Below are 25,929 nucleotides of genomic sequence, written 5' to 3'. Positions count from 1 at the left end.
TGTATATATATATTAACAGATTCCTTCAAAGTATGTACACAACCCAACCCACTCGGGGTGTGGTGCGTCTTGCTAGTGCTATTTTTTGTTTATTTTAAATGTTTTGTTGTTGTTTTTTCTTGTATGTATTTGTTGCTTTTGTTTATGTGTCTTATCTTTCAATAACAATCCCTGCAGTACCTGTATGTTGGAATTGAATGCAAAAAAAAACATGTTGAATGCAAAAAAAAAGAAACATGGAAACGATACAGGACTTCCATTCATAGAAAATGGGAGGTTTTTCAGAAAGGATCCTGTCAGGCATTTCAGTCATGCACTGTGAGGCTCTTAGAAGAGACCGCTGCCATCTGCTGGCCAGACATCTGCACTGTTAGTAGTGTATTGTACATCATACCTCCTTCATGGCAACAGGGTTGTTAGGGAAGGCCTGCCCTCCAGTCAGTTCAGCATACTTCCTCTCCAGAGAAGCCAGGTTCTCCCTCTCCTAGAGACACACAGACTGTCAGTCAAACAACGGTAAAGATATACAGATACAAAACAGAACCAGTACACAAAAACCTTCTTACCCTCTGAACCATCAGGAGCAGGTTGTTCTTCTCTTTTAGGAAGCTGTCCTTCTCTCGCTGAGACTGCTGAATAATCTGTGTAGACTGCTTCTTCAGGGTCAGGAGTCTCTCCTTGCGTGTGACAGTACTACGCTGGTAATCTGCTATCTCTCTGAGTAGTTGCTGGGTCTGACCCTCCTTCCCCTTGTCCTGACCACTCGCTCTTTCCAGCTGCTGGAACTCCAGGTCCTCATTACGCTTCCTCTCCGCCTCCAGCACCTCAACATCCTGACGAACAGCAGACACACACACACACATATACACACACACATCATTTAAGGTTGAGAATGCACTGGCTTTGAGTGGGTCCTTGTGTGGAGGATTCAAACTCGCAGACATACAAATACATTGATATTTTACAGACAAATAGACCACAATAATGAGCTCCCATTATCCTGTAATGCCAATACAATTCCTTAGCTAGCTAACAACAACCTACAATCTCCTTCTTTGCACATACTTCATGCCACTGCACTTTCCATTCTTGGATGGGACCACTGCTACTCCCCTTTTCGAAATGCCTACAAGGCCTTCCCCCACCCTCCCTTCAGTAATCAGATCACAACTCCATTTTGCTCCTCCCTTCCTGTAGGCAGAAACTCAAACAGGAAGCATCCGCGCTAAGGTATATTCGCTGCTGGTCTGACCAATTGGAATCCATGCTTCAAGATTGGTTTGATCGCACGGACTGGAATATGTTCCAGGTAGCCTCTGAGAATAACATTGACGTATACACGGACATGGTGACTGAGTTCATCAGGAAGTGTATAGAGGATGTTGTTCCCACTGTGACTATTAAAACCTACCCAAACCAGAAACCGTGGATAGATGGCAGCATTCACGCAAAACTGAAAGTGTGAACGACCTCATTTAACCATGTCAAGGTGACTGGGAATATGGTAGAATACAAACAGTGTACTTATTCCCCCTGTAAGGCAATCAAACAGGCAAAACTTCAGTCCAGAAAAAACGTGTTGCAATTCAACGGCTCAGACACAAGACGGACGTGGCAGTCTACAGAGAATCACGGATTACAAAGGGAAAACCAGCCACATCGCAGACACCAACGTCTTGCTCCCGGACAAGCTAAACAGCTTCTTTGCTCGCTTTGAGGATAACACAGTGCCACTGACATGGCCCGCTACCAAGGACTGTGGGCTCTCCTTCTCTCTGGCCAACATTAACCCTCGTAAGACTGCCGGGCCAGGCGGCATCCCTAGCCACGTCCTCAGAGCATGCACAGACCCGCTGGCTGGAGTGTTTACGGACATATTCAATCTCTCCCTATCCCAGCGTGCTGTCCCCACTTGCTTCAAGATGTCCACGATTCTTCCTGTACCCAAGAAAGCAAAGGTAACTGAACTAAATGACTATCACTCACTTCTGTCATCATGAAGTGTTTTGAGAGGCTAGGTAAGGATCATATCACCTCTACCTTACCTGACACACTAAACCCACTTCAATTTGCTTACCACCCCAATAGGGTCTGAACCCCACCCTGTGCAACTGGGTCCTGGACTTCCTGACGGAGGTGGTGCGGTCTGCCCAACGCATCACCAGGGGCACACTGCCTGCCCTCCAGGACACGATGTCACAGGAAGGCCAAAAAGATCATCAAGCACATCAACCACCCGAGCCACGGCCTGTTCACTCCGCTATCATCCGTAGGTCAGTACAGGTGTATCAAAGCTGGGACTGAGAGACTGAAATACATCTTCTATCTCAATGCCATCAGACTGTTAAATAGCCATCACTAGCCGGCTACCACCCGGTTACTCAGCCCTGCACCATAGAGGCTGCTGCCCTATATACATAGCCATGGAATCACTGGCCACTTTAATAATGGAACACTAGTCACTAGCTTTTGTACTGTATTTTAGTCAATGCCACTCCGACATTGCTCATCCAAATATATTTCTTAATTTGATTAATTTACTTTTAGATTTGTGTGTATTATTGTGAATTTTTAGATACCACTTCACTGTTGGAGTTAGGAACACAAGCATTTTTCTACACCCACAATAATATCTGCAAAAAATGTGAATGTGACCAATAACATTTGATTTGACTATCTCTGTCTGAACCATAACAGAAAGGCCATCAAGTGAAACCAATAACAATAAGGGAGCTGTCTGAGTGAGACAGGGAGGATATGAGGACATCTATAAAAGGGAGAGAAGAGCCAAAGAGGAGGACCCTATGTGCACCACAGAAACAGAACAGAAAGGAAAACCCATGGTGATTACAAGGAGTGGGGGGGAAGTTAGGAGGGGCAGCCAGAGAGGAGGAGGAGGAGGGGCAGCCAGAGAGGATCAGGAGGAGGAGGGGCAGCCAGAGAGGAGGAGGAGGAGGAGGAGGAGGGGCAGCCAGAGATTAGGATAAGTTAGACAGGAGGAGGAGAAGTTAGACAGGAGGAAGAGAAGTTAGACAGGAGGAGGAGGGGAAACCAGAGAAGAGGAGGAGGGGAAACCAGAGAGGAGGAGGAGGGGCAGCCAGAGAGGAGGAGGAGGGGTAGCCAGAGAGGAGGGGCAGCCAGAGAGGAGGGGCAGCCAGAGAGGAGGGGCAGCCAGAGAGGAGGAGGAGGGGCAGCCAGAGAGGAGAAGTTAGACAGGAGGAGGAGGGGAAACCAGAGAGGCGGAAGAGGGGCAGCCAGAGAGGCGGAAGAGGGGCAGCCAGAGAGGCGGAGGAGGGGCAGCCAGAGAGGGAAGCAGAAGCACTTTAGTGGAAGAAAGGCAGCCACACTAACTGAGGAGCATGAGGGACCAGTTAGAAGTTAGCGACTCGGGACAGGTGTCCAGCTGGGTCCTCTGGTCAGAGACAAGCTCCTCCAACCACTCTACCTTAACCCTCTCAACATCGAGCAGGGCTTTGTGCTGCACAGCAGTGGGGACACACAAACACACACACATGCATGCTCATAAGAACACACTGACACCCACAACACAGCAAAGACTGAGAGCAAGGAAAGAGAGTGTTAGTGAAGGTAAAGGAGGAACCAAGGAGGCAGCAGAAAAGAAGGCCTGCCCTACTGTATTCAGACCCGTGGGCTGGACTGAAGATTCCTCCAACTCAGATTCTCACCACTGAAACCCCAACTCCCACACATACCCTGACCATGTGTCTCTCCCTCCCCCTCTCCACCTCACATTCCCTGTGTCTGAAAGCAATGGCATCCAACTCACAGAGATGGACAACATGTCTACTGCTGTTACCTGGGACTTGTCTGTGAGGACAGTCTTGTCAATGCTGCCAATCTTCTCATTGAGTTGGTCCAGTACCTCCTTCTCCCTATGTAGCAGGGCCATCTCAGAGTCCTGCTCTCCCTCCAGCAGAGCCCGCTCCACCTCCATCTGCACCACACACACACACACACACACACACACACACACACACACACACACACACACACACACACACACACACACACACACACACACACACACACACACACACACACACACACACACACACACACACACACACACACACACACACACACACACACACACACAGCTTAAAATCAGTATTGTTAGCTCCCCAAAGCCAGACACAGATGGACCAAAACTATCCCCCCTCCCCCACTACTGTCATTACCCAGCCACTGTAAACACTAATTTCCTAACTCCACAAAGAATCCCAACTCATAAACACACACATAACAACACCCACTGACACACACACATAACACACAGCATTCACTCTCCCGTGCTGTGCTCTGTAGTGCTATGTTGTGTTGTGTGGTACTGTGTTGTGCTGCATACCTCTCTGATGGATTCCTCCATCTGGTTGTCCAGGTCTTTGATCTTCTGCTCCAACTCTTCTATGTTGTTCAGCACCTGGATCCTCTCTTCCTCGATACGTGTTACTTCCTGTTTCAGATGCACGTCCTCCGTAGCCTGCTGCTGGTGATATTACAGAGCCATCGTCAGTCCATGGGCCTACAAACTATCAATCAATCAATCAACCAATATAGACTATCAAGCAATCAAGCAAATGTATTGTATAAAGCTCTTTTTACATCAGCAGTTGTTACAGAGTGTTTTACAGAAACCCAGCCTAAATCTCCCGCTATCTACTCACAATGTGTGTTACTGTCAACACTGTGATGATGTCATGTCTTAAACACGATATGGTTCACTACAGGATCACCCCTCATTTAAAGCTATGGTACATGTTTTTATGTTTTCTTAACAACCTTCTGATTTGTAGCTAATAGTACATTGGTTAGATGGAGCTGCCTTAGATTGCTGTCAGCGATAATGAGGGGGAGTAATGCCCCTTCCATGTGTCTGTAACGCAGCGGAGATTCAGGTCCCTCAGGAGAACAGGGACTGTGTTAATACTCTACTGTCTCACAAGGCGTCTACTGCACAAGCCTCAGTGATCTCCTATCAGTAAGAGAGCCCTTCTGCCACCAGAGAGTCAACATCAGCTCCTGTCATCAGCCCCTGATCTAATCCACACACGTCCGGGCGCACACTGTATCTGACACATCACAACCTCTATCATATCTACTGCCTGCTCCGCCTCCAGTTAGAAGCCTTCAGGAGTCCTGCTGAACAGCAGTCAGAGCCTCACGTGGCAGGCAGACAGCAGTCCTGGGATTAATGGGCTGTTTCTGAGGCCGTATCTGACTGGCTGCTCCACTGTTCCCCTGCCAGGATTTAGGAATATGAGATGGAAGAAGAGATTGGATAGGAAGGTTCAATAACTAATGTATTTAATGGGATTCTGACATAGCTGTAACAAATTATAGTGGAAATGTATTCTCTACATGGAATGAAATATAATACTCATCTTGTAGTCGGGTACCAGATGAAAGTAGTAAAGTAGGCCCCAACATATTTTATTTTCCAAATACACAAAGCTTGTATCTGTTGTAATGGTATAAATATTCATATCAGCTACAAAGTATGTACCGGGTATTATACAGTGCCTTGCGAAAGTATTCGGCCCCCTTGAACTTTGCGACCTTTTGCCACATTTCAGGCTTCAAACATAAAGATATAAAACTGTATTTTTTTGTGAAGAATCAACAACAAGTTGGACACAATCATGAAGTGGAACGACATTTCTTGGATATTTCAAACTTTTTTAACAAATCAAAAACTGAAAAATTGGGCGTGCAAAATTATTCAGCCCCTTTACTTTCAGTGCAGCAAACTCTCTCCAGAAGTTCAGTGAGGATCTCTGAATGATCCAATGTTGACCTAAATGACTAATGATGATAAATACAATCCACCTGTGTGTAATCAAGTCTCCGTATAAATGCACCTGCACTGTGATAGTCTCAGAGGTCCATTAAAAGCGCAGAGAGCATCATGAAGAACAAGGAACACACCAGGCAGGTCCGAGATACTGTTGTGAAGAAGTTTAAAGCCGGATTTGGATACAAAAAGATTTCCCAAGCTTTAAACATCCCAAGGAGCACTGTGCAAGCGATAATATTGAAATGGAAGGAGTATCAGACCACTGCAAATCTACCAAGACCTGGCCGTCCCTCTAAACTTTCAGCTCATACAAGGAGAAGACTGATCAGAGATGCAGCCAAGAGGCCCATGATCACTCTGGATGAACTGCAGAGATCTACAGCTGAGGTGGGAGACTCTGTCCATAGGACAACAATCAGTTGTATATTGCACAAATCTGGCCTTTATGGAAGAGTGGCAAGAAGAAAGCCATTTCTTAAAGATATCCATAAAAAGTGTCGTTTAAAGTTTGCCACAAGCCACCTGGGAGACACACCAAACATGTGGAAGAAGGAGCTCTGGTCAGATGAAACCAAAATTGAACTTTTTGGCAACAATGCAAAACGTTATGTTTGGCGTAAAAGCAACACAGCTGAACACACCATCCCCACTGTCAAACATGGTGGTGGCAGCATCATGGTTTGGGCCTGCTTTTCTTCAGCAGGGACAGGGAAGATGGTTAAAATTAATGGGAAGATGGATGTAGCCAAATACAGGACCATTCTGGAAGAAAAACTGATGGAGTCTGCAAAAGACCTGAGACTGGGACGGAGATTTGTCTTCCAATAAGACAATGATCCAAAACATAAAGCAAAATCTACAATGGAATGGTTCAAAAATAAACATATCCAGGTGTTAGAATGGCCAAGTCAAAGTCCAGACCTGAATCCAATCGAGAATCTGTGGAAAGAACTGAAAACTGCTGTTCACAAATGCTCTCCATCCAACCTCACTGAGCTCGAGCTGTTTTGCAAGGAGGAATGGGAAAAAAATTCAGTCTCTCGATGTGCAAAACTGATAGAGACATACCCCAAGCGACTTACAGCTGTAATCGCAGCAAAAGGTGGCGCTACAAAGTATTAACTTAAGGGGGCTGAATAATTTTGCACGGCCAATTTTTCAGTTTTTGATTTGTTAAAAAAGTTTGAAATATCCAATAAATGTCGTTCCACTTCATGATTGTGTCCCACTTGTTGTTGATTCTTCACAAAAAAATACAGTTTTATATCTTTATGTTTGAAGCCTGAAATGTGGCAAAAGGTCGCAAAGTTCAAGGGGGCCGAATACTTTCGCAAGGCACTGTAAGTACTTTATTATTAACAAAACATCTTACACACAGCACACGAGTGCGCACAGTTATTCTACTGAGGATAAAGTCATTTCCTGTTCCCCTTCCTTTCAGAAAGTCTGAGTGGCTGTAACTGTATTCCCCAGAGAACTCCTCCATTAAAACTAAACACACCATTAAGTCATTACTGATCTAGAGTGGAAAATGCCACAGTTTTACAGCCCCTCTAGAAGTGTAACAGTGGCTCTGGGACTGAGACTGGGGTTAGGTGCAGAGAGACTGAGCTCCTCGTGACATACTGGGGCACTGTTGGAGGTGTACTCTGTGTGTAAGAATTCCATATATCTTTAACTACACTGATACCTCAAACCTCACTGCGCTGCATAGTTTCCTCTACATTCACACCAACTCTGTCATGGGTGAACACACACAGCTATGTCGGAATGAGTTCCTGTGTCATGCAGATGCTTTGATAAATCCCTCCCTAATCCTGTAATTATCAACAACAAGCCCTTGGACAAGGGGAATTCCTTCTTTCATTTCATACTTTTCCCACTCATGTTCTACTGTGAGTATGTGTGCACCCACATGTTTGGCTGTCTAAAAGGATGTGCTTGTTTGATGTTGAAAGGGTTAGAGATGAAAGACCTTGGGTCTCAAGACAATGTTAGACATGTCACCAGGACTTACCCTGGCTCTGTGGTGAGGGGAGGGTGAGGGGACAATGCTACGCAGGCTGACAGCAGGTGACTGGGCCCTGGCATCCCTTGCTTCTCTGTGCCCGCTGTGGCGGCGCTGGCGGACCTGCCGCACCTCAGCCAGCTGGTACTCCCGGGCTTTGGGGCCAAAGCCGTTCTCCGGGGCGGTGCCACTGACGCTGCCGGGGTAGTCGGAGAACACTGACTCATCATCAGACTCCTGCAGCTTCTCCAGCTCCTTGTTGATCTTCTGCAGGTCGGAGATGGCCGAGCCGCCCTGGTCCTGGACCAGCTCAGTACACAGGCTCAGGATGGTCTCCAGCCGCTGGTGCTCCTATACACATTACAGGGAGACGACCCGTGGTTAACACAGTCACACAATACAGAGAGAGGACCAGTGATTAACACAGTCACACGTTACAGGGAGAGGACCCGTGGTTAACACAGTCACACATTACAGGGAGAGGACCAGTGATTAACACAGTCACACGTTACAGGGAGAGGACCCGTGGTTAACACAGTCACACATTACAGGGAGAGGACCAGTGATTAACACAGTCACACGTTACAGGGAGAGGACCCGTGGTTAACACAGTCACACATTACAGGGAAAGGACCAGTGATTAACACAGTCACACATTACAGGGAGAGGACCCGTGGTTAACACAGTCACACATTACAGGGAGAGGACCAGTGATTAACACAGTCACACATTACAGGGAGAGGACCCGTGGTTAACATAGTCACACATTACAGGGACAGGACACGTGGTTAACATAGTCACACATTACAGGGAGAGGACCAGTGGTTAACATAGTCACAGATTACAGGGAGAGGACCCGTGGTTAACACAGTCACACGTTACAGGGAGAGGACCCGTGGTTAACACAGTCACACATTACAGGAAGAGGACCCGTGGTTAACACAGTCACACATTACAGGGAGAGGACCCGTGGTTAACACAGTCACACATTACAGGGAGAGGACCAGTGATTAACACAGTCACACATTCCAGGGAGAGTACCAGTGATTAACACAGTCACTCATTACAGGGAGAGGCCCGTGGTTAACACAGTCACACATTACAGGGAGAGGACCCGTGGTTAACACAGTCACACATTACAGGGAGAGGACCCGTGGTTAACACAGTCACACATTACAGGAAGACGACCAGTTGTTAACACAGTCACACATTACAGGAAGACGACCAGTTGTTAACACAGTCACACATTACAGGGAGAGGACCAGTGGTTAACACAGTCACACATTACAGGGAGAGGCCCAGTGGTTAACACAGTCACACATTACAGGAAGACGACCCGTGGTTAACACAGTCACACATTACAGGAAGACAACCAGTGGTTAACACAGTCACACATTACAGGAAGACGACCAGTTGTTAACACAGTCACACATTACAGGAAGACGACCAGTTGTTAACACAGTCACACATTACAGGGAGAGGACCAGTGATTAACACAGTCACACATTACAGGGAGAGGGCCAGTGATTAACACAGTCACACATTACAGGGAGAGGACCAGTGATTAACACAGTCACACATTACAGGGAGAGGGCCAGTGATTAACACAGTCACATATTACAGGGAGAGGACCAGTGATTAACACAGTCACACATTACAGGGAGAGGGCCAGTAATTAACACAGTCACACATTACAGGAAGAGGACCAGTGATTAACATAGTCACACATTACAGGAAGAGGACCCGTGATTAACACAGTCACACATTACAGGAAGAGGACCAGTGATTAACACAGTCACACATTACAGGGAGAGGACCCGTGGTTAACACAGTCACACATTACAGGAAGAGGACCAGTGATTAACACAGTCACACATTACAGGGAGAGGGCCAGTGATTAACACAGTCACACGTTACAGGTAGAGGCCCAGTGATTAACACAGTCACACATTACAGGGAGAGGGCCAGTGATTAACACAGTCACACATTACAGGAAGAGGACCAGTGATTAACATAGTCACACATTACAGGAAGAGGACCCGTGATTAACACAGTCACACATTACAGGAAGAGGACCAGTGATTAACACAGTCACACATTACAGGGAGAGGACCCGTGGTTAACACAGTCACACATTACAGGAAGAGGACCAGTGATTAACACAGTCACACATTACAGGGAGAGGGCCAGTGGTTAACACAGTCACACATTACAGGGAGAGGCCCAGTGGTTAACACAGTCACACATTACAGGAAGACGACCCGTGGTTAACACAGTCACACATTACAGGAAGACAACCAGTGGTTAACACAGTCACACATTACAGGAAGACGACCAGTTGTTAACACAGTCACACATTACAGGAAGACGACCAGTTGTTAACACAGTCACACATTACAGGGAGAGGACCAGTGATTAACACAGTCACACATTACAGGGAGAGGGCCAGTGATTAACACAGTCACACATTACAGGGAGAGGACCAGTGATTAACACAGTCACACATTACAGGGAGAGGGCCAGTGATTAACACAGTCACATATTACAGGGAGAGGACCAGTGATTAACACAGTCACACATTACAGGGAGAGGGCCAGTAATTAACACAGTCACACATTACAGGAAGAGGACCAGTGATTAACATAGTCACACATTACAGGAAGAGGACCCGTGATTAACACAGTCACACATTACAGGAAGAGGACCAGTGATTAACACAGTCACACATTACAGGGAGAGGACCCGTGGTTAACACAGTCACACATTACAGGAAGAGGACCAGTGATTAACACAGTCACACATTACAGGGAGAGGGCCAGTGATTAACACAGTCACACGTTACAGGTAGAGGCCCAGTGATTAACACAGTCACACATTACAGGGAGAGGGCCAGTGATTAACACAGTCACACATTACAGGAAGAGGACCAGTGATTAACATAGTCACACATTACAGGAAGAGGACCCGTGATTAACACAGTCACACATTACAGGAAGAGGACCAGTGATTAACACAGTCACACATTACAGGGAGAGGACCCGTGGTTAACACAGTCACACATTACAGGAAGAGGACCAGTGATTAACACAGTCACACATTACAGGGAGAGGGCCAGTGATTAACACAGTCACACATTACAGGAAGAGGACCAGTGATTAACACAGTCACACATTACAGGGAGTGGACCCGTGGTTAACACAGTCACAGATTACAGGGAGAGGACCAGTGATTAACACAGTCACACATTACAGGAAGAGGACCCGTGATTAACACAGTCACACATTACAGGAAGAGGACCAGTGATTAACACAGTCACACATTACAGGGAGAGGACCCGTGGTTAACACAGTCACAGATTACAGGGAGAGGATCCGTGGTTAACACAGTCACAAATTACAGGGAGAGGACTAGTTGTTAACACAGTCACACATTACAGGAAGAGGACCCGTGATTAACACAGTCACACATTACAGGAAGAGGACCAGTGATTAACACAGTCACACATTACAGGGAGAGGACCGTGGTTAACACAGTCACAGATTACAGGGAGAGGATCCGTGGTTAACACAGTCACAAATTACAGGGAGAGGACCAGTTGTTAACACAGTCACACATTACAGGGAGAGGACCCGTGGTTAACACAGTCACACATTACAGGGAGAGGACCAGTTGTTAACACAGTCACATATTGTTGCCAATGTACTACTCATTAGACTCAGACTGTGTTATTGGGATCTAATTGTTTCATAGATGGGTATTTTCATCTATGTACAGTCTTCTGTCAACACAATGGGATCATGTCATCATCACCCAAAAGCCCTATCAAACAACCTATAAACTACCCATAGAAACACAATAAAACCAGAGAAACCACATTTCAAATGTAATCAAGTGATTTTCCGAGGAACACAAAGTTCAAATGAGTCTTAACCAGTCTGACCAACAGTCTGACCAACAGTCTGACCAACAGTCTGACCAACAGTCTGACCAACTGTCTGACCAACAGTCTGACCAACAGTCTGACCAACAGTCTGACCAACAGTCTGACCAACTGGTTCATGGCGCACCGCTCCGTGTGTTCCATCTCTTTACAGCAGGAGTGTGAGAGTGTGTTCAGTCAATGAAACATGATGACAACTAGCCAGAACATCCAATTAGCCTTCTCAAGAAATAAAAGCTGAAATCAAAGCACTATAAGCACTTTCATGTATTCATAACAGTCCCTAGTAAAGAGACGGGACCAGACAAACTAGCAGAATGAAACCAGGTGTCGAAGTCACACAATCAGAGCCTGCTAGAGTAGTAGACTCTAGACTGAAGAATAAAGGCAGGATAATAATAATAATAATGACATCATAATAAAAAAGGTTTAATAATAATGAATAGAGTGCATTAAACAACATGTAAAATGACTGATCTAAGGCTGTGTTTATCTCACCAGTCTCTGCACCTCCTGTTCTCTGAGCCTCTCGTCTCTCTGGTGCTTGTGGTAGTCTGTAAGCTCCTCCTTCCCATTCAGAGAGCTGATGCTGCCTCTTCTTGATCTCAGCCCCAGCCCACCCTTCCCAAAGGACTGCCTCCTCTCCCCCAAGCCCAGGTCCAGGCAGGGTGAGGAGCCCCGCAGGCCCCCATGCTCCAGTTCACAGCCCAGCGAGGCCAGAGAGGCCAGGCTGGCCCTGCGGGGAGTACCCGGTACGCTGGCTGTTGCTAGCACTGTTACGTCTGGCGGCCGCTCCAGAGGAGACAGGCTGCGCCTCGTTTTGGAGGACAGGGACACAGAACCCTTCTCCCCTCTGTGGGAGCCCATGGAGCGGCGTGGGGGCAGGGACAGGGCTGTGGAGTCTGCCGACCGGTGGAGGCGGGGTAGAGAGCGGCTGTGGGTAGAGCCCAGGCCGTTGAGTGACCCTGTAGAGTACTTCCTCTGACGTGGCGCAGGGTCCATACCATTGTCCCCGTTCCGGCCCTGGGCATAGAACCTGCGACCTAGGCGAGGGCTGGAGGGCATGCTGGCCGCCCCACTGTGGCCCTGAGGAGGACTGTGTGCAGGCTCCCCATAGGAAGAGGAACCATTCCACATGGATAGGAGAGAACTGGCTACATTTGGGCAATGCCTGTCAGAGGAGCTAGAGAGGAGCAGGCTGTCCTGTGATTGGTGGCGTGAGCGGGTGTATGGCGGTTTGGGGCTGAGAGGACGCTCACCCTGGCGAGGGGAGGGGGGCATGCTACTACTGGTCATGTAGGGGAGGCCTCTGGAGGAGGGGGGGCGCTCGGCACTCCTGGGGGGCGTGGGGGACAGGGGGCTGGGAGGGGGCAGGCTGAGGTAGGTACGGGTAGATTCTGCGCTGGCCCTCAGGCTAGCCTCTAGAGCACTCTTCCGGCGTTGCAGAGTCTCCATCAGGTCCTGCAGCTCCGCCTTCGATCGGGAGCCTCTCATCATGGTGCCACCCACTGAGACGCCATTGCTGTGCTCAGTCTTTACACAGTCTGTGGAAACATCAGATGCATAGAAACCAAACTCTCATTAATGTGTATATATGATCCTGTCTTGGAGCACAGTAAAAACACACCCTATACTCAAGCCTAACGCCTATAAGCTGAGAGAGACTGAGGCAACCAGCATGAGTGGGATCTAATAACCAAACAGTGATCAGCCCCTGTAGTATGCTGACTAAGGAGGGAGAAACCAGCGAAGAACGTCCTTCAGACGGTTCTGGGCCCAAAACAAACATAGTCTGTGGGTAAGGAAAGCTTCTTCTAAAAATGGAAGAATGCTGGCGGAGTGAGACGGGCCGGAATGCCTTTGTACTTTCTGGCAATGAGGGAGAGCCTGGACCCTGAGGAATCACCTCTGTCAGCACGCCCCTTCCTCCCACCGACCCGGCACCCGCGGCCCAGTATGCAGTGCAGGGTTTCTGCTCTGAGACCACCTGGGCTGGCTGACCTCAGGCTCTGTTTATCTGTGCTGACATGCTGTCATTTGTTCTCTCAGTGGATAAACTCACACCGGACAGGGGAGAATGGGGTGGACTTCCATTTATTTATACCTTACATGGGCAGTTTGACCCAAGGTCTTTGGCTGTGTACATAATCGCTTAGCTGAAGAGTATAACCGTCAGACTTGAGTAAAGCAGAGTAGAGTCAAGCAGAGCTAGAGCATGACCCTTGCCCCCAGCAGACAAAGATACAGATAGAGAGATAGAGAGAGAACAAATACATTCTGAACTCTGAGAACCACTTCCTTACCACACAGCCATCACAGTAACACCTTGGTACTTCTGGAGGTTCCTCATGCAGGGGAAAATGGATAAACAGGGGAGAATAGCAGTAGGATTGGGAAATGTAGAGAAATGGCGGTAAGAGTGTAGTCTTCAGGGTTGTGCGAGAGAGAGAGATCGGTCCCTACCTGAGCTGTAGCCCATAGTGGCGACAGGACTCTTCTGGGGCTGCATGCTCTTCATACGTCTGGCCTCCTCAGGGTGGTTAAAGCGGAAGAAGTAGGATTTACCCAGACAGAGTGTGAATCCTGGATAAACAACAGTCAGAACTGACTCTCTCACAAATACACACACATTCAACAGAGCGCTTTGTAGAGTATTTTGAACACAGCCATACACACACACACACGCACACACACACACAACAGAATGTTTCTACCTTGGAGTAAAGGGCTTTACTGAGTTTTCTCCAATTACATTGACGTCCAAGTAAAACACATTGTTTAATGCAGAGGACAGTAGTGTAAGACATTGTCACGATGCCTCAGTCCAGGCAGCATATGGAGCACATTACAGATACCCTCTGTTCTCTAAACCATACTGTCTGGAGCCGAGGAGCTAAATGAGGAAACCTTACAGAGTAGGAAAACAGATCCTAAGAAAAGAATTCAGCCTCCAATATTAATGGTATCTGAGATGGAAACAAAATTCTCCTCACTTTTGTGGACAAATAATTGACGACTGAGAAGGCTGCTCTGTGTCCCTGAATCAATATTCCATTTCTCTTTTATCTATGTCATTGAGCCGGGCTGTCTTCTACACTGAGACACTGTGATGATTTCAGCAATATTTACTCTCTGAGACTGGGGCTATGACAGAGATGTACAACTCCCTCCCCCCAAACACACGTGCGCACACACACACACACACACACACACTTCAGGGCCGGAGTCTTCTGGGTCTGATAATCCAAGGTTTCCTGCTCCGCCAGGCTGATGGTTCTTCAGGAAGTGGGGTATCCTTTTACACAGTCAGCTACATACAATCCATCAGCATTAGTTAGTTCACCCTGCTCTGGCCACCTGAAACAGCTTTCCCTCATATGAGAAGTGTGTGTGTGGGGGGGGGGGGGGGGTTAAAGCATCACACAGACAGCAGGGCAGCAAGGCAGAGCAAATACCAGACAGAGGATTTTTTGTTATAGACACCATTGGGGAAACCCAATTCACAGAGTCCTCCTACACATTTGGGTTCTACTCAATGTGTGTGTGTGTGTGTTATATGACCAGCCTTCCACTGAAACTACGTTACTTTGTGAAATGATATAGTAGGCTGTATATTACTAACTGATTAGACCTGTAATAAGTTGTTCTAATAAAACATTTTAGCAACAACTTAATCCTCTATTAATAACCTGTCTACCACAGAGAATGGCGGTGTGGTACCTCAGATAATCAAACACCCAGGGCTCTGGGAATCCCCCTCTCACAGCCCCTTCTGAGAATAGTAGCCTATCTCTTTTTGTCTAATTAAGTAACCACATAATGACCGCTAATGACATGGTTATTTTGGAGCAAAGATGTAAGAATTACGGACCAATGCGCAGGCCGCTCGACCTCTTCTTGCATCTATGCTACTTCCCAATCACATAAAAAAACAAGAGTGATCAATTTACATAATTCTTATAATAAGTAGGACTATTGCTATTATTGTTTATTTTTCCCCAAGGAGTATCAAACCACTTCGGGGAAAACTTGCAAAGAGTATCAAACCACTTCGGGGAAACGGTGCAACCATTTGAAAATGATTAAGAAAAGCGCACTCTTGGCAATACAGCTATATATATATATATTTTTTAATTAACCTTTGTTAATTAAATAAAGGCAAGTCAGTTAAGAACTCATTCTGATTTACAATGACGGCCTATCCCTGACGTCGCAGGGCCAATTGTGCGCAACCTTATGGGACTTATGGGACAAATCACGGCCGGATTATGATACAGCCTGGAATCGAACCAGTGACGCCTCTAACACTGAGATGCAGTGCCTTAGACCGCTACGCCACTCACGAGACCCTTTAAACCCGCTAAAGTTTAAACAGTCCCCTAAAAGGTGTGCGGCATATCCTACTACTGAGTCCATACAAAAATGCACTTCGAGTATTTCAATGGCTTTAAAATAAAATAAGAACATTGACTATTTTGCGCGCAACTCTTTAACAAACTGGACATAACCAAATAAAACCATGTATAGCCTACAATTGAACAATGAATCCAAACTGGAGTTCGCGAAAGATTACTGACTGGTTAAAAAAAAGTTATTTTCCTGCAAGATGAGGAGGGAGAATGGTGAAACAGACACGCATGTTCTCTGGAGCAACTTTTGAAAACGTCTGAGATGTTTTTGTTTCGAGGACGACAACTAACCTTTGTGTGCTGTCCCATTCAAACTGTTGAGCGTTGGTGATGGACGGAACTCCTCTGCCTTGGATTAGCATGACAAAGGGACAGAGGCGCTTCCCTCTGCTACCTTGACGAGTCCTCAGACACTCCTCCCTATTCTCAGACGGAGCCCCAAACCCGGGATTGCGCAAGTCTGGTTGGCTGATTTGGGTGGTCGCAGACGCGCCAAATTGGGGAGAGGAGGGGGCTTTGGTGGGACGGGGGTGATGGGGGCGGGTGACGTTTGATGCTGCAACCCCAACCCTAAGGGACAGTTACATTTTTTTTTAAATGTAACCTTTTTTAACTAGGCAGTTCGAGTTTACAAACGTGGATATCGATTTTGGATATCATCATTTATTTAATCTAGCCTAATAAATGGCATGCTTTCCCATGATGTCGTGACATGTTTTATCCGACATGGAGGACTACTCGCATAAAAGGGTTGGATGTAAACCTGGTTAATGTAAAGTCATTTTGAGAATGCTGGAATTATATTTAGGATGAATGTGCTCATGCCTACAGGAGATTATTGAATTAGCCTAATTATATTAAAACATCGTGTCTGGTTGTGTTTATGCCATATATATAAAATGTAATACCTTTTAAAAGTTAAATGACAAATATTTAGGCTGTATTGAAGCGTTAGGTTGTAGGTGCGAGAGGAATAGCTGCTCGGATTTGGAGAGGCAGAGTGCGCTTTAAAACCTTCCTGAATAACTGGGCCTGTCAGGTGCCCACGTGGCCACAATATTATTGGACGACTTGGGAGAATGATGATCTGCAACAGACAGCACATCTCAGTATCAACCTTAAAAAAAACAGCCAGACGGTGTCTTTCTAGACCTTATAAACCAGGGGTGTCAAAGTCAAATGGACGGAGGGCCAAATAAAAAAATCAGCTACAAGACGAGGGCCGGACTGTTCGAATGTTCATTGAAAAATTTTTAAATGACGCATATAGTCTAGTGAACCTAATTGAACCTACTGAAAACCTAACAAATATATTACAATATGATCAGATAAATAAAGCAATATTTTCTTATGGCTCTGTCAGTAATCTTTAATTTTCAACAGACACAAAAGACAAATTTCCTTTATATAAATATCCCCATAACATGAACATTAAATGAAAGAAACCGGTATTCAAGGCACCATCAGTAGACTATATTTTCTATTTTAGCAAAAGTGGGCTAAATTTACTTCAAAGAAAAAACAATAATAGCAATTTTCTATCATCCACTCAACTGAAATATTTTTAAAATATAATTGGATTGAAATACAAAAAAATAAAGTGCAAAAATCTATTAATCAAAAACAACACTTTGTTTAAGGAGAAGTAACATGCAGTGAAAACAAATATTAAATTTTAACTTTTAAACTTGAACTGAGTAAAAACTCTAAATATGTGATTGCACAGTAATGTTCACTTGTTTGAGGTTGAGGGTGATACTTGGTGGTGTCCCATCTTTTCCACAAGTTCATCAATGTTCGGGGTAAGGCTCTGAGCTGAAGAAATCCTCAGAATTGAGTGGAGGTGTTCAGCAGTAAGTCGACTTCTGTGTGATGTTTTGTTCAGGTTCATCAAAGAAAACAGTTGTTCACACAGGTATGTGCTGCCAAACATAGACAACGTTTGAGCAGCCTGGATGCGCAGCTGGGGCATTGTGCCGGGGAGGAAACGGGCGAACTCCGCAGCACCCACTGCCGCATATTTTGCCCTCAGTGCATCATTGCATTGGAGGTCAATCAACTCCATTTGGAGGTTTGGTGGTGAGCTTTCCACGTCAACAGCAAATGGGTTACCGAGCAGTTCCAACCTGCTTTTTTGTGCTTCAAAGTCAGCAAATCGGCGTCGAAAGTCAGCGGCAAGCATACCTATTTTATCAGCCAACTGTGTGCTCGGGAACGCACTGGTAGAGAGCTTCTCTTTCATGGTCTGGCAGCTGGGAAAGTGGCTCAAATTTTCTTTCCGCATCTGCGTCTCCCACAGAGTCAGTTTGGTTTTAAATGCCTTCACTGTACTGTACATATCAGAGATGACACGATCCCGACCCTGCAGCTGCAAGTTTATTGCATTCAGATGACTCGTAATGTCACACAGAAAAGCCATTTCACACAGAAACATTTCGTCTCGGAGTTGTGTTGTGTCTTTCCCTTTGCTGTCCAAGAACAGACAAATCTCCTCACGAAGCTCGAAACATCTTTGAAGCACCTTTCCCTGGCTTAGCCATCGCACCTCTGTGTGATAAGGCAAATCACCATGCTCCGTTTCTAACTCCGTCAGAAATGCCTTGAACTGGCGGTGATTCAAACCTTTGGCTCTGATAAAGTTAACTGTGCGCGTGATGATGCTCATTACATGCTCCATTTTCAAGGCTTTACCGCACAACGCTTCCTGGTGTATGATACAATGATAAGCTGTCAGCTCACCTGTCGCGTTTTCCTCTTGCATCTTTTCCCGTATCTTCGCCACCAGTCCGCTCCTGTGTCCACACATCGCAGGTGCTCCGTCGGTTGTCAAACCCACGAGTTTTTCCCAAGGCAGCTCCATCTCATTTACACATCTTGACACCTCTTCATACAAATCATGCCCCGTAGTTGTGCCATGCATAGGACGTAAAGCCAAAAACTCCTCTGTCACGCTTAGGTTGGAGTCCACTCCGCGGATGAAAATTGACAACTGGGCAATGTCAGAAATGTCGGTGCTCTCATCCACAGCCAAGGAATATGCAATAAAATCTTTTCCCTTTTTCACAAGCTGCTCTTTTAGATTGATGGACAACTGGTCTACTCTCTCGGCAATGGTGTTTCTGCTCAGACTCACATTTAAAAAGAGTTGCCTTTTTTCTGGGCAAACTTCGTCACAAACTTTAATCATGCAGTTTTTGATGAAATCCCCCTCCGTAAATGGCCGGGCTGATTTAGCGATCTCTTCTGCCAAAATAAAACTGGCCTTGACAGCAGCCTGGCCTTGTGATTTGGCTTTTTTGAACAGAGCCTGTCGAGATTTGAGGCCTCGTTTTAATTCCTCTGCCTTTTGTAGCCTTTGTTCCATGTCCATATTCTTGTTTTTGTCCGCGTGTTTCGTTTCATAATGTCGTCTCAGATTATACTCTTTCAGTACCGCCACACTTTCTCCACACAGAAGACACACAGGTTTTCCAGCTACCTTCGTGAACATATACTCCGACTCCCACCTTGTTTGAAACCCCCGGTTCTCAGTATCCACCTTCCGTTTTGCCATTTTTGATGGGTATCTGAAAGTTAATTTTACTGTGATGCTGACGACTGCTGTGCCAATAAATATTGAAATGAAGCAGCCTACTGCTCGGTGCGTCACCTTTGCATTGTGGGAAATGTAGTATTGGTGCGTGTAAAAGATCTGCGGGCTGCCGGCTTGCTGCGGGCCGGTTCTAATAATAAATCAAGATCATCCCAGGGGCCGTAAAAAACCTTCTTGCGGGCCGGATGTGGCCCGCGGGCCTTGACTCTGACATATGTGTTATAAACTGTCGAGAGTAGACCCGCAACTGATCTAAATGCAGAGTAAAAATTTTTACTCACTTGAAAACAATAATGCACTTATTAACATGACCTTTATGAATTGTGAAGCCTTTCTGTAATGTATGTTTTTATTATTACAAATACTTCAAAATTAACAAAAAGTGACGTTAGCTGATTAAGATTATATCAAAGAACACAATGTAAAATATCTCCTAAACCTGCGTTTGCCACAGACGATACAAAAACCCTACAAAACGCCATTAATTTCCCCCATAAGCTTTGTACAATGAACCATAGTGGAGTTCGTGCCTGCAAAAAAAGACTCCATTACTATTTACCTCTATTGACACTATGAATGGTGGATAGAGGACAGGACAGAGACTGGTAGACTATACTGACTTGTGGTATAGTAAAAGTTAGCAGGGAAAAGCATAGTTCATAAGGGAAATACCAAAACACCTTGATATAGGGGAAGTGCCAGCAAGCAGATGAGGCAATTTGGCTAGGATGGAAGAAATTATATAGTACAACCTTCACTATCACGAATGTAAACCAGGGAAAAATTGCACTACCCTCTCTTGTGCCCAATAAAAAAAACACACAACCCTCCCCAAAGCAAAACATATTTTTTTTATACAACCCCTCCCCTATTTTGGACCCCCCCCCTTTTCCCACAGTACATTTAGAACTGTCCCTAATCGACCCAAGCTGAGAAAGCAGTCCAAAGAGCAATGTCTAAAACAAAATCATCAGCACGTTATGCACATCACTCAAGTCTCTAATCAGTGCTTTTCCTTGTTTCTTTCACACCTAAATAATGTAGACCACTGTGTGTTTTCCCTTAGGGCATTACAAACGACAGAAACCAGGTAGAGCTACTACAATGGTCCTGGTAACACTACAAACACTAATACATGTGGCTGACATTATAATAATATAATAATCATTATAATATAACTCATATTAAACTGGTACAAAGAAGCAGTGACAGTGACTGATGAACTAACAAATTCACGACTGTCATCTCTCAGAGTGTGGACCGTGGGATAGTGTGTATGTACGGTCTGTGTGTTTGGGGTGTATTTGTACAAGTGAAAGTTAGGCAGTGGAAGGCAGGGGCCTCGCCCACTGCTGAAACCCTTCAGGCTCTGCTCTCCATCACACTCACAACTGCTGTTACATCATGGGGAGGGGCTGCTGATTATTTCCAGATGCTGCTCTTTAGTCCTTGTTGAAAATCTCTCTCAACACACACACACACACACACACACACACACACACACACACACACACACACACACACACACACACACACACACACACACACACACACACACACACACACACACACAGTATTAAACACACCAAACAATTTTCTCTCTTACACGCCAATGATGCAGAGATGATGAGTGGTGATCAAGTCGATGTGTAATGTTATTTCATACATTGCGTGTGAAGGAGGGGAGTGAATACCAGACACGTACTGTACCATGTTTAGTATCTTTGCTGAGAAGCATCTGTGTGTTTGTGTGTCTACGAACCTCGAGCACAGAAACTCTAACGACTACTACCCCTTCTACTGTAAACACTACATATATGGATGTATTCTTTGGACTCTGACATTGCTCGTCCTAATATTTTTCTGTCAGGTGGTGGTTAACTGGTGCAGTGAATCAGGCGCAGGAGAGCAGCAATGAGTGTACAAGGTATTTAATTCCACGACAGCACCAGTATACAGACAATACTCAAAGTGTGGAGAAATACCGGTCACTCGAAAATAACGGGCGTAAATACGTAACCCGGCAAACATAACTAGCCGACAAGTACCGCCATGAACAATCAATAAACATGCACACTAACATGTGGGAAACAGAGGGTTAAATAATGAACATGTAATTTGGGAATAGAAACCAGGTTTGTAGAAAACAAAGACAAAACAAATGGAAAATGAAAAGTGGATCGGTGATGGCTGAAAGACCGGTGACGTCGACCGCACAGAGTTACAGCATATGTGAAGTCTCACCCCACTAAGCACCTCACCCAATCTCAATAGGGCGGGACTACTGTATGTCAACAGCGTGGCCTGATGGGTAACTGACCGGCGACAAGAAATCATTAATTCTCACAGTTTGTTGTCCTAACACTACAGGAGATTACATCCTTAGACAAGACCAGAGGAGTTGAAAATATTTTCTACTTCACCTCAATCTGATACTGGTATCCATCTGTATGTTTGCATATGAACCATTTAATACGTTTAATATGTTGATGACAAGTGTGTGTGTGGGTATGCATGCATGTGCATATGTGAGTATGTGTATTTTCTTTGCGGTATTACCTTGTGTCAGCAATGTTGGCTTTGAGACATGGACTCCATCAAGTGAGCACAGGTTTCCGGAAGGGTGAAGGGTGATGACTCCTCCTCTATTTATAATACGACAATGCTCTGCCTCTATACCCAGGCCCTCAATAGTGATGTCTTGAGGTACGGACGCATCCTCTCGGCCAATTCGGGTCACACCTGAAACACAGAAAAGTCTCGTCATTGAAAGCTACTGTCTCTGTAGCACATAGCACCCCATATTAAACATCAACACACGGCAGGTGGCCTAGCGGTTAAGAGCGTTGGGCCAGTAACCAAAAGGTCACTGGTTGGAATCCCAGAGCCGGCAAGGTGGAAAAATCTGCTGTAGAGGGGTTGGGTTAAATGCGGGAAGACACATTTTGGTTGAATGCGTTCAGTTGTGCAACTGACTAAGTAACGCCTTTCCCCTTTCTTTCATGCATACAGTAGTGCTGGTCATAACCCCTCTACATTTGACACTGGTTGATTTAAAAGGCATGTGACTATGCACTGATATTATGGCATTCACACAGCATTGCTAAGTCAAATCATCCTGGGTTTTAGCAGCCAAGAGACACACTCACACCAGAGTACTTGCAGTTCAGTGCTTCCCTTCTGGGAAGTACAGGAAGACTACAGAACTGTGTTTGTGTACTCTAGATATCAACTGGACTTTATTTACATAAATGCATCTAGGTTATTTATTTGTGTGTGCGTGTGTGTGTGTGTGTGTGTGTGTGTGTGTCTGTGTGTGTGTGTGTGTGTGTGTGTGTGTGTGTGTGTGTAGTGTGCATACCTTCATTTAGGGGCATAAGTGTAATGGCAACACTGAGCCGGCCACTGCCCAGGCCAACCAGGTGAGGTGTGGTCGTCTGTACCTTCAGGCTTCCTCCAGTCTCTATCAGGTTGATTGGTGGCCTCTGTGGGGAAAGAGAGAGTGAGGTAGGGTCCTGGAGTAGTGCTGTGAGCTTTAACAAAATAGAGAGTGTGTGTGTGTCACAGGAGGTTGGTGGCACCTTATGGCTGGAGTGGAATAGATGGAAGGGTATCAAATACATCAAACACATGTTTTCCGTGTGTTTGATGCCATTCCATTTGCTCAGTTCCAGCCATTATTATGAGCCGTCCTCCTCTTAGCAGCCTCCACTGGTGTGTGTGTGTGTGTGTGTGTGTACTCACCATGGGTGTAGCTAGAACTTGCTGATCAGATTCTGCCTGGGACTGGCTCTCTGTACAGCTGCTTGTGTCTGAGTCCTATAAACCAACAGAACGATGTAAGCCCAAGAGTAGACCCACACACACACACACACACACACACACACACACACACACACACACACACACACACACACACACACACACACACACACACACACACACACACACACACACACACACACACACACACACACACACACACACACACACACACACACACACACACACACAACTCTCTGAGAACAGATGGATGTCATAGGAAGTTCCAGAGGGAGATGACCTTACATCAGGATGGAGAATGTGGTGGGGAAAAGGAATGGGAGTGGTTTAGGAGAGAAAATTAGGAACAGATTCAGGGGATTTTGAGAGAGGGGGAGCGAGACAGAAACTACAGAAAGAGAAAGTGAGAGAATTGTTGAAAAGATTGAATCTAAATAGAATAGAGAAACAGAGAGTCAGTAGAAGTAGAAAAAAAACAAGCAACCTCGAAAATTGAGGAGTGAAGTTATTAAACTCAAACTGACAAATCACAACAATCCAGTGGAAATTGATTAGAGCTGAAAGTAATGTGAAGTGATAATCCCTCTGCTCCAGTCTCCTGCTAGTTTCTAGGTATGTCCTTGTGCCCCAGGAGTTGTGAAAACTCATGCATTTCCTCTCATTGAAAGCTCACATCCTGTATGAGGTCACTGGTAATACCATCATATTATTTCCTAACTTCAGGGGCAGTTGGGACTTGGGCATTTCCAAAGTAACTGAGCGATGTTCAGACTCATATATTTTTTTAAACACTAAAAACACATTTACTTGAAGAACAGTGCAGCACAAACAGCACAAACGTCATCCTGTTACCAAACTTACTTTTTAATGTTCTGTGGAAAATGTTAAAAGTAATCCTTGTGTAATCCTACTTTGAGTTGTATGGTTTGATTACTTTGCAACCATTGGTTTTTGTTTGTCATTAATTTTAAAGTGAGTCTCAGCATTACCCTGTTAAAAACCCATCTAAGCAGAAACAGATTGTGTGTTCACTCAGCTGTGTTATTGCATGTCAAAACACCCATGCTGTGTTTAGGCTCTGGGAGCCAGGTCATGGTTCAGAGTGAATCTTAATAGTGGGCTATCGTCTGAAAGTCCATCATGAGCTCACGAGGGGAATGACACAACCGGGCAAACGGTCACTATATATCACTATAACTACCACCGTTTCCCTTCAAGAGTTCAAGAGTCAGCTCCTGATCTATATAGTATTAATCAATTGATAAAACGTTACATCCTCCACATGTATTCAAAGTCATTCCTGTCCTAATGACCATGGACATAGAGTTGTGTTTACAGTGTAAACACCATCAGAGTGTTGTGTCTCACATCTCTCCTCCAATGGAATCCTAGTAACAGCTCTCATCCGGGGCCAGATCATAAAATGTAAAGGAATTTGGGTTTTTGATAGATTTGTATCTGCTGCTGCAAGTCACATTATTCAGAGGATAATAATGTAGCCATTGTTACCCGCAGTGTTCAGGATTACAACGTCTGTAGCCTACTATCAGAGACTGTTTAAAAATGAGAAAATAACTAACAGTGTAGGAAGCAATTTTCTTTTAAATCAGTTAGAGCTTCAAGCTAGTCAGACCACTTGTAAAATTGTAGGAAAAAAACGTACCATTGTTGAAGTCGAACTGCAAGCTTCAGTTATAACTCCCGAAATGGACATTAATGGCAAATTAATCTAATTACGAGGAGGGCATCTCTTTACAGTGCGAGACACTGTTCGTTGGGGGGGGTTCTTCGGTGCCATTAAGGTCTCGACTCTCGACAGAATATTCACAAGTCCAAAAGAAGACTGTAGCATTATTGGTGGAATGAAACTTGCGGATTGTCATCTCTTCTGGACGGAAGGATACATATTTTTGTAAACAGGAAACCCCCCCCTAAAGACCCTGAGGGGAGGGTAGTGAGTTTTTTTCCCTGGTTTACATTCGCTCTTCTGCTCATATTTTCCCTATAAACAATGGCTTGATTTACTTTGATATTACCCTAATAAAGTTTAGAAACATTTGTGAAGGTTTGGTATGGTGTGGCTATTATTAAGCTTTAGCTACAGCAAGCCAGTGATATAAAGGCAGTGCACCCCAGCACTGCAACTGACTATGACAGTTGGCCTTGAGGTGAGGAGGACTGCTTCAGGCCTACCAGAGTTACTCCTATAATCTAACAATATACTGCTTTTCTTTATACAAAATATTTGGATCGAAAATGTATGAATTACCCTCCTTCTGTACGTCTATATCTGCATAGCAGACGAAGCGGGACGGTTGAGCTAGCATGCGCTAATGGGATTAGCATGAGGTTGTACATACAAGAACATTTCCCAGGACATAG

At 45.4% G+C, this 25,929-nt stretch overlaps 1 protein-coding gene across 5 annotated transcripts in view; it reads right to left on the bottom strand.

Annotated features, from left to right (window-relative positions):
- LOC139388290 (pleckstrin homology-like domain family B member 1) overlaps positions 1-25,486 on the bottom strand; it is a 36,316-nt gene extending 10,830 nt beyond the window's left edge. For 3 of the 5 annotated variants that reach the window (XM_071134870.1, XM_071134871.1, XM_071134874.1), the window contains exons 1-11: positions 25,211-25,422; positions 23,509-23,583; positions 23,126-23,249; positions 22,324-22,506; positions 14,227-14,346; positions 12,262-13,307; positions 7,833-8,174; positions 4,367-4,507; positions 3,818-3,955; positions 567-833; positions 395-484 (exon numbers count right to left, since the gene is read on the bottom strand). In XM_071134870.1, coding sequence (XP_070990971.1) covers positions 395-484; positions 567-833; positions 3,818-3,955; positions 4,367-4,507; positions 7,833-8,174; positions 12,262-13,307; positions 14,227-14,346; positions 22,324-22,506; positions 23,126-23,249; positions 23,509-23,583; positions 25,211-25,261 — 2,577 coding nt within the window. In that variant the 5' untranslated portion in view covers positions 25,262-25,422. Of the gene's footprint in view, positions 1-394; positions 485-566; positions 834-3,817; positions 3,956-4,366; positions 4,508-7,832; positions 8,175-12,261; positions 13,308-14,226; positions 14,347-22,323; positions 22,507-23,125; positions 23,250-23,508; positions 23,584-25,210 lie in introns of all 5 variants that reach the window. The other 2 variants (XM_071134873.1, XM_071134872.1) reach the window with 2 other exon arrangements.
- Between the last annotated feature and the right edge of the window lie 443 nt (positions 25,487-25,929).

This window comes from Oncorhynchus clarkii, chromosome 29 (assembly GCF_045791955.1).
Source record: "Oncorhynchus clarkii lewisi isolate Uvic-CL-2024 chromosome 29, UVic_Ocla_1.0, whole genome shotgun sequence".
Classification (NCBI taxonomy): domain Eukaryota; kingdom Metazoa; phylum Chordata; class Actinopteri; order Salmoniformes; family Salmonidae; genus Oncorhynchus; species Oncorhynchus clarkii.
Note: the sequence above shows the minus strand (reverse complement) of the source record. Positions and strands in the feature narration are given on the sequence as shown.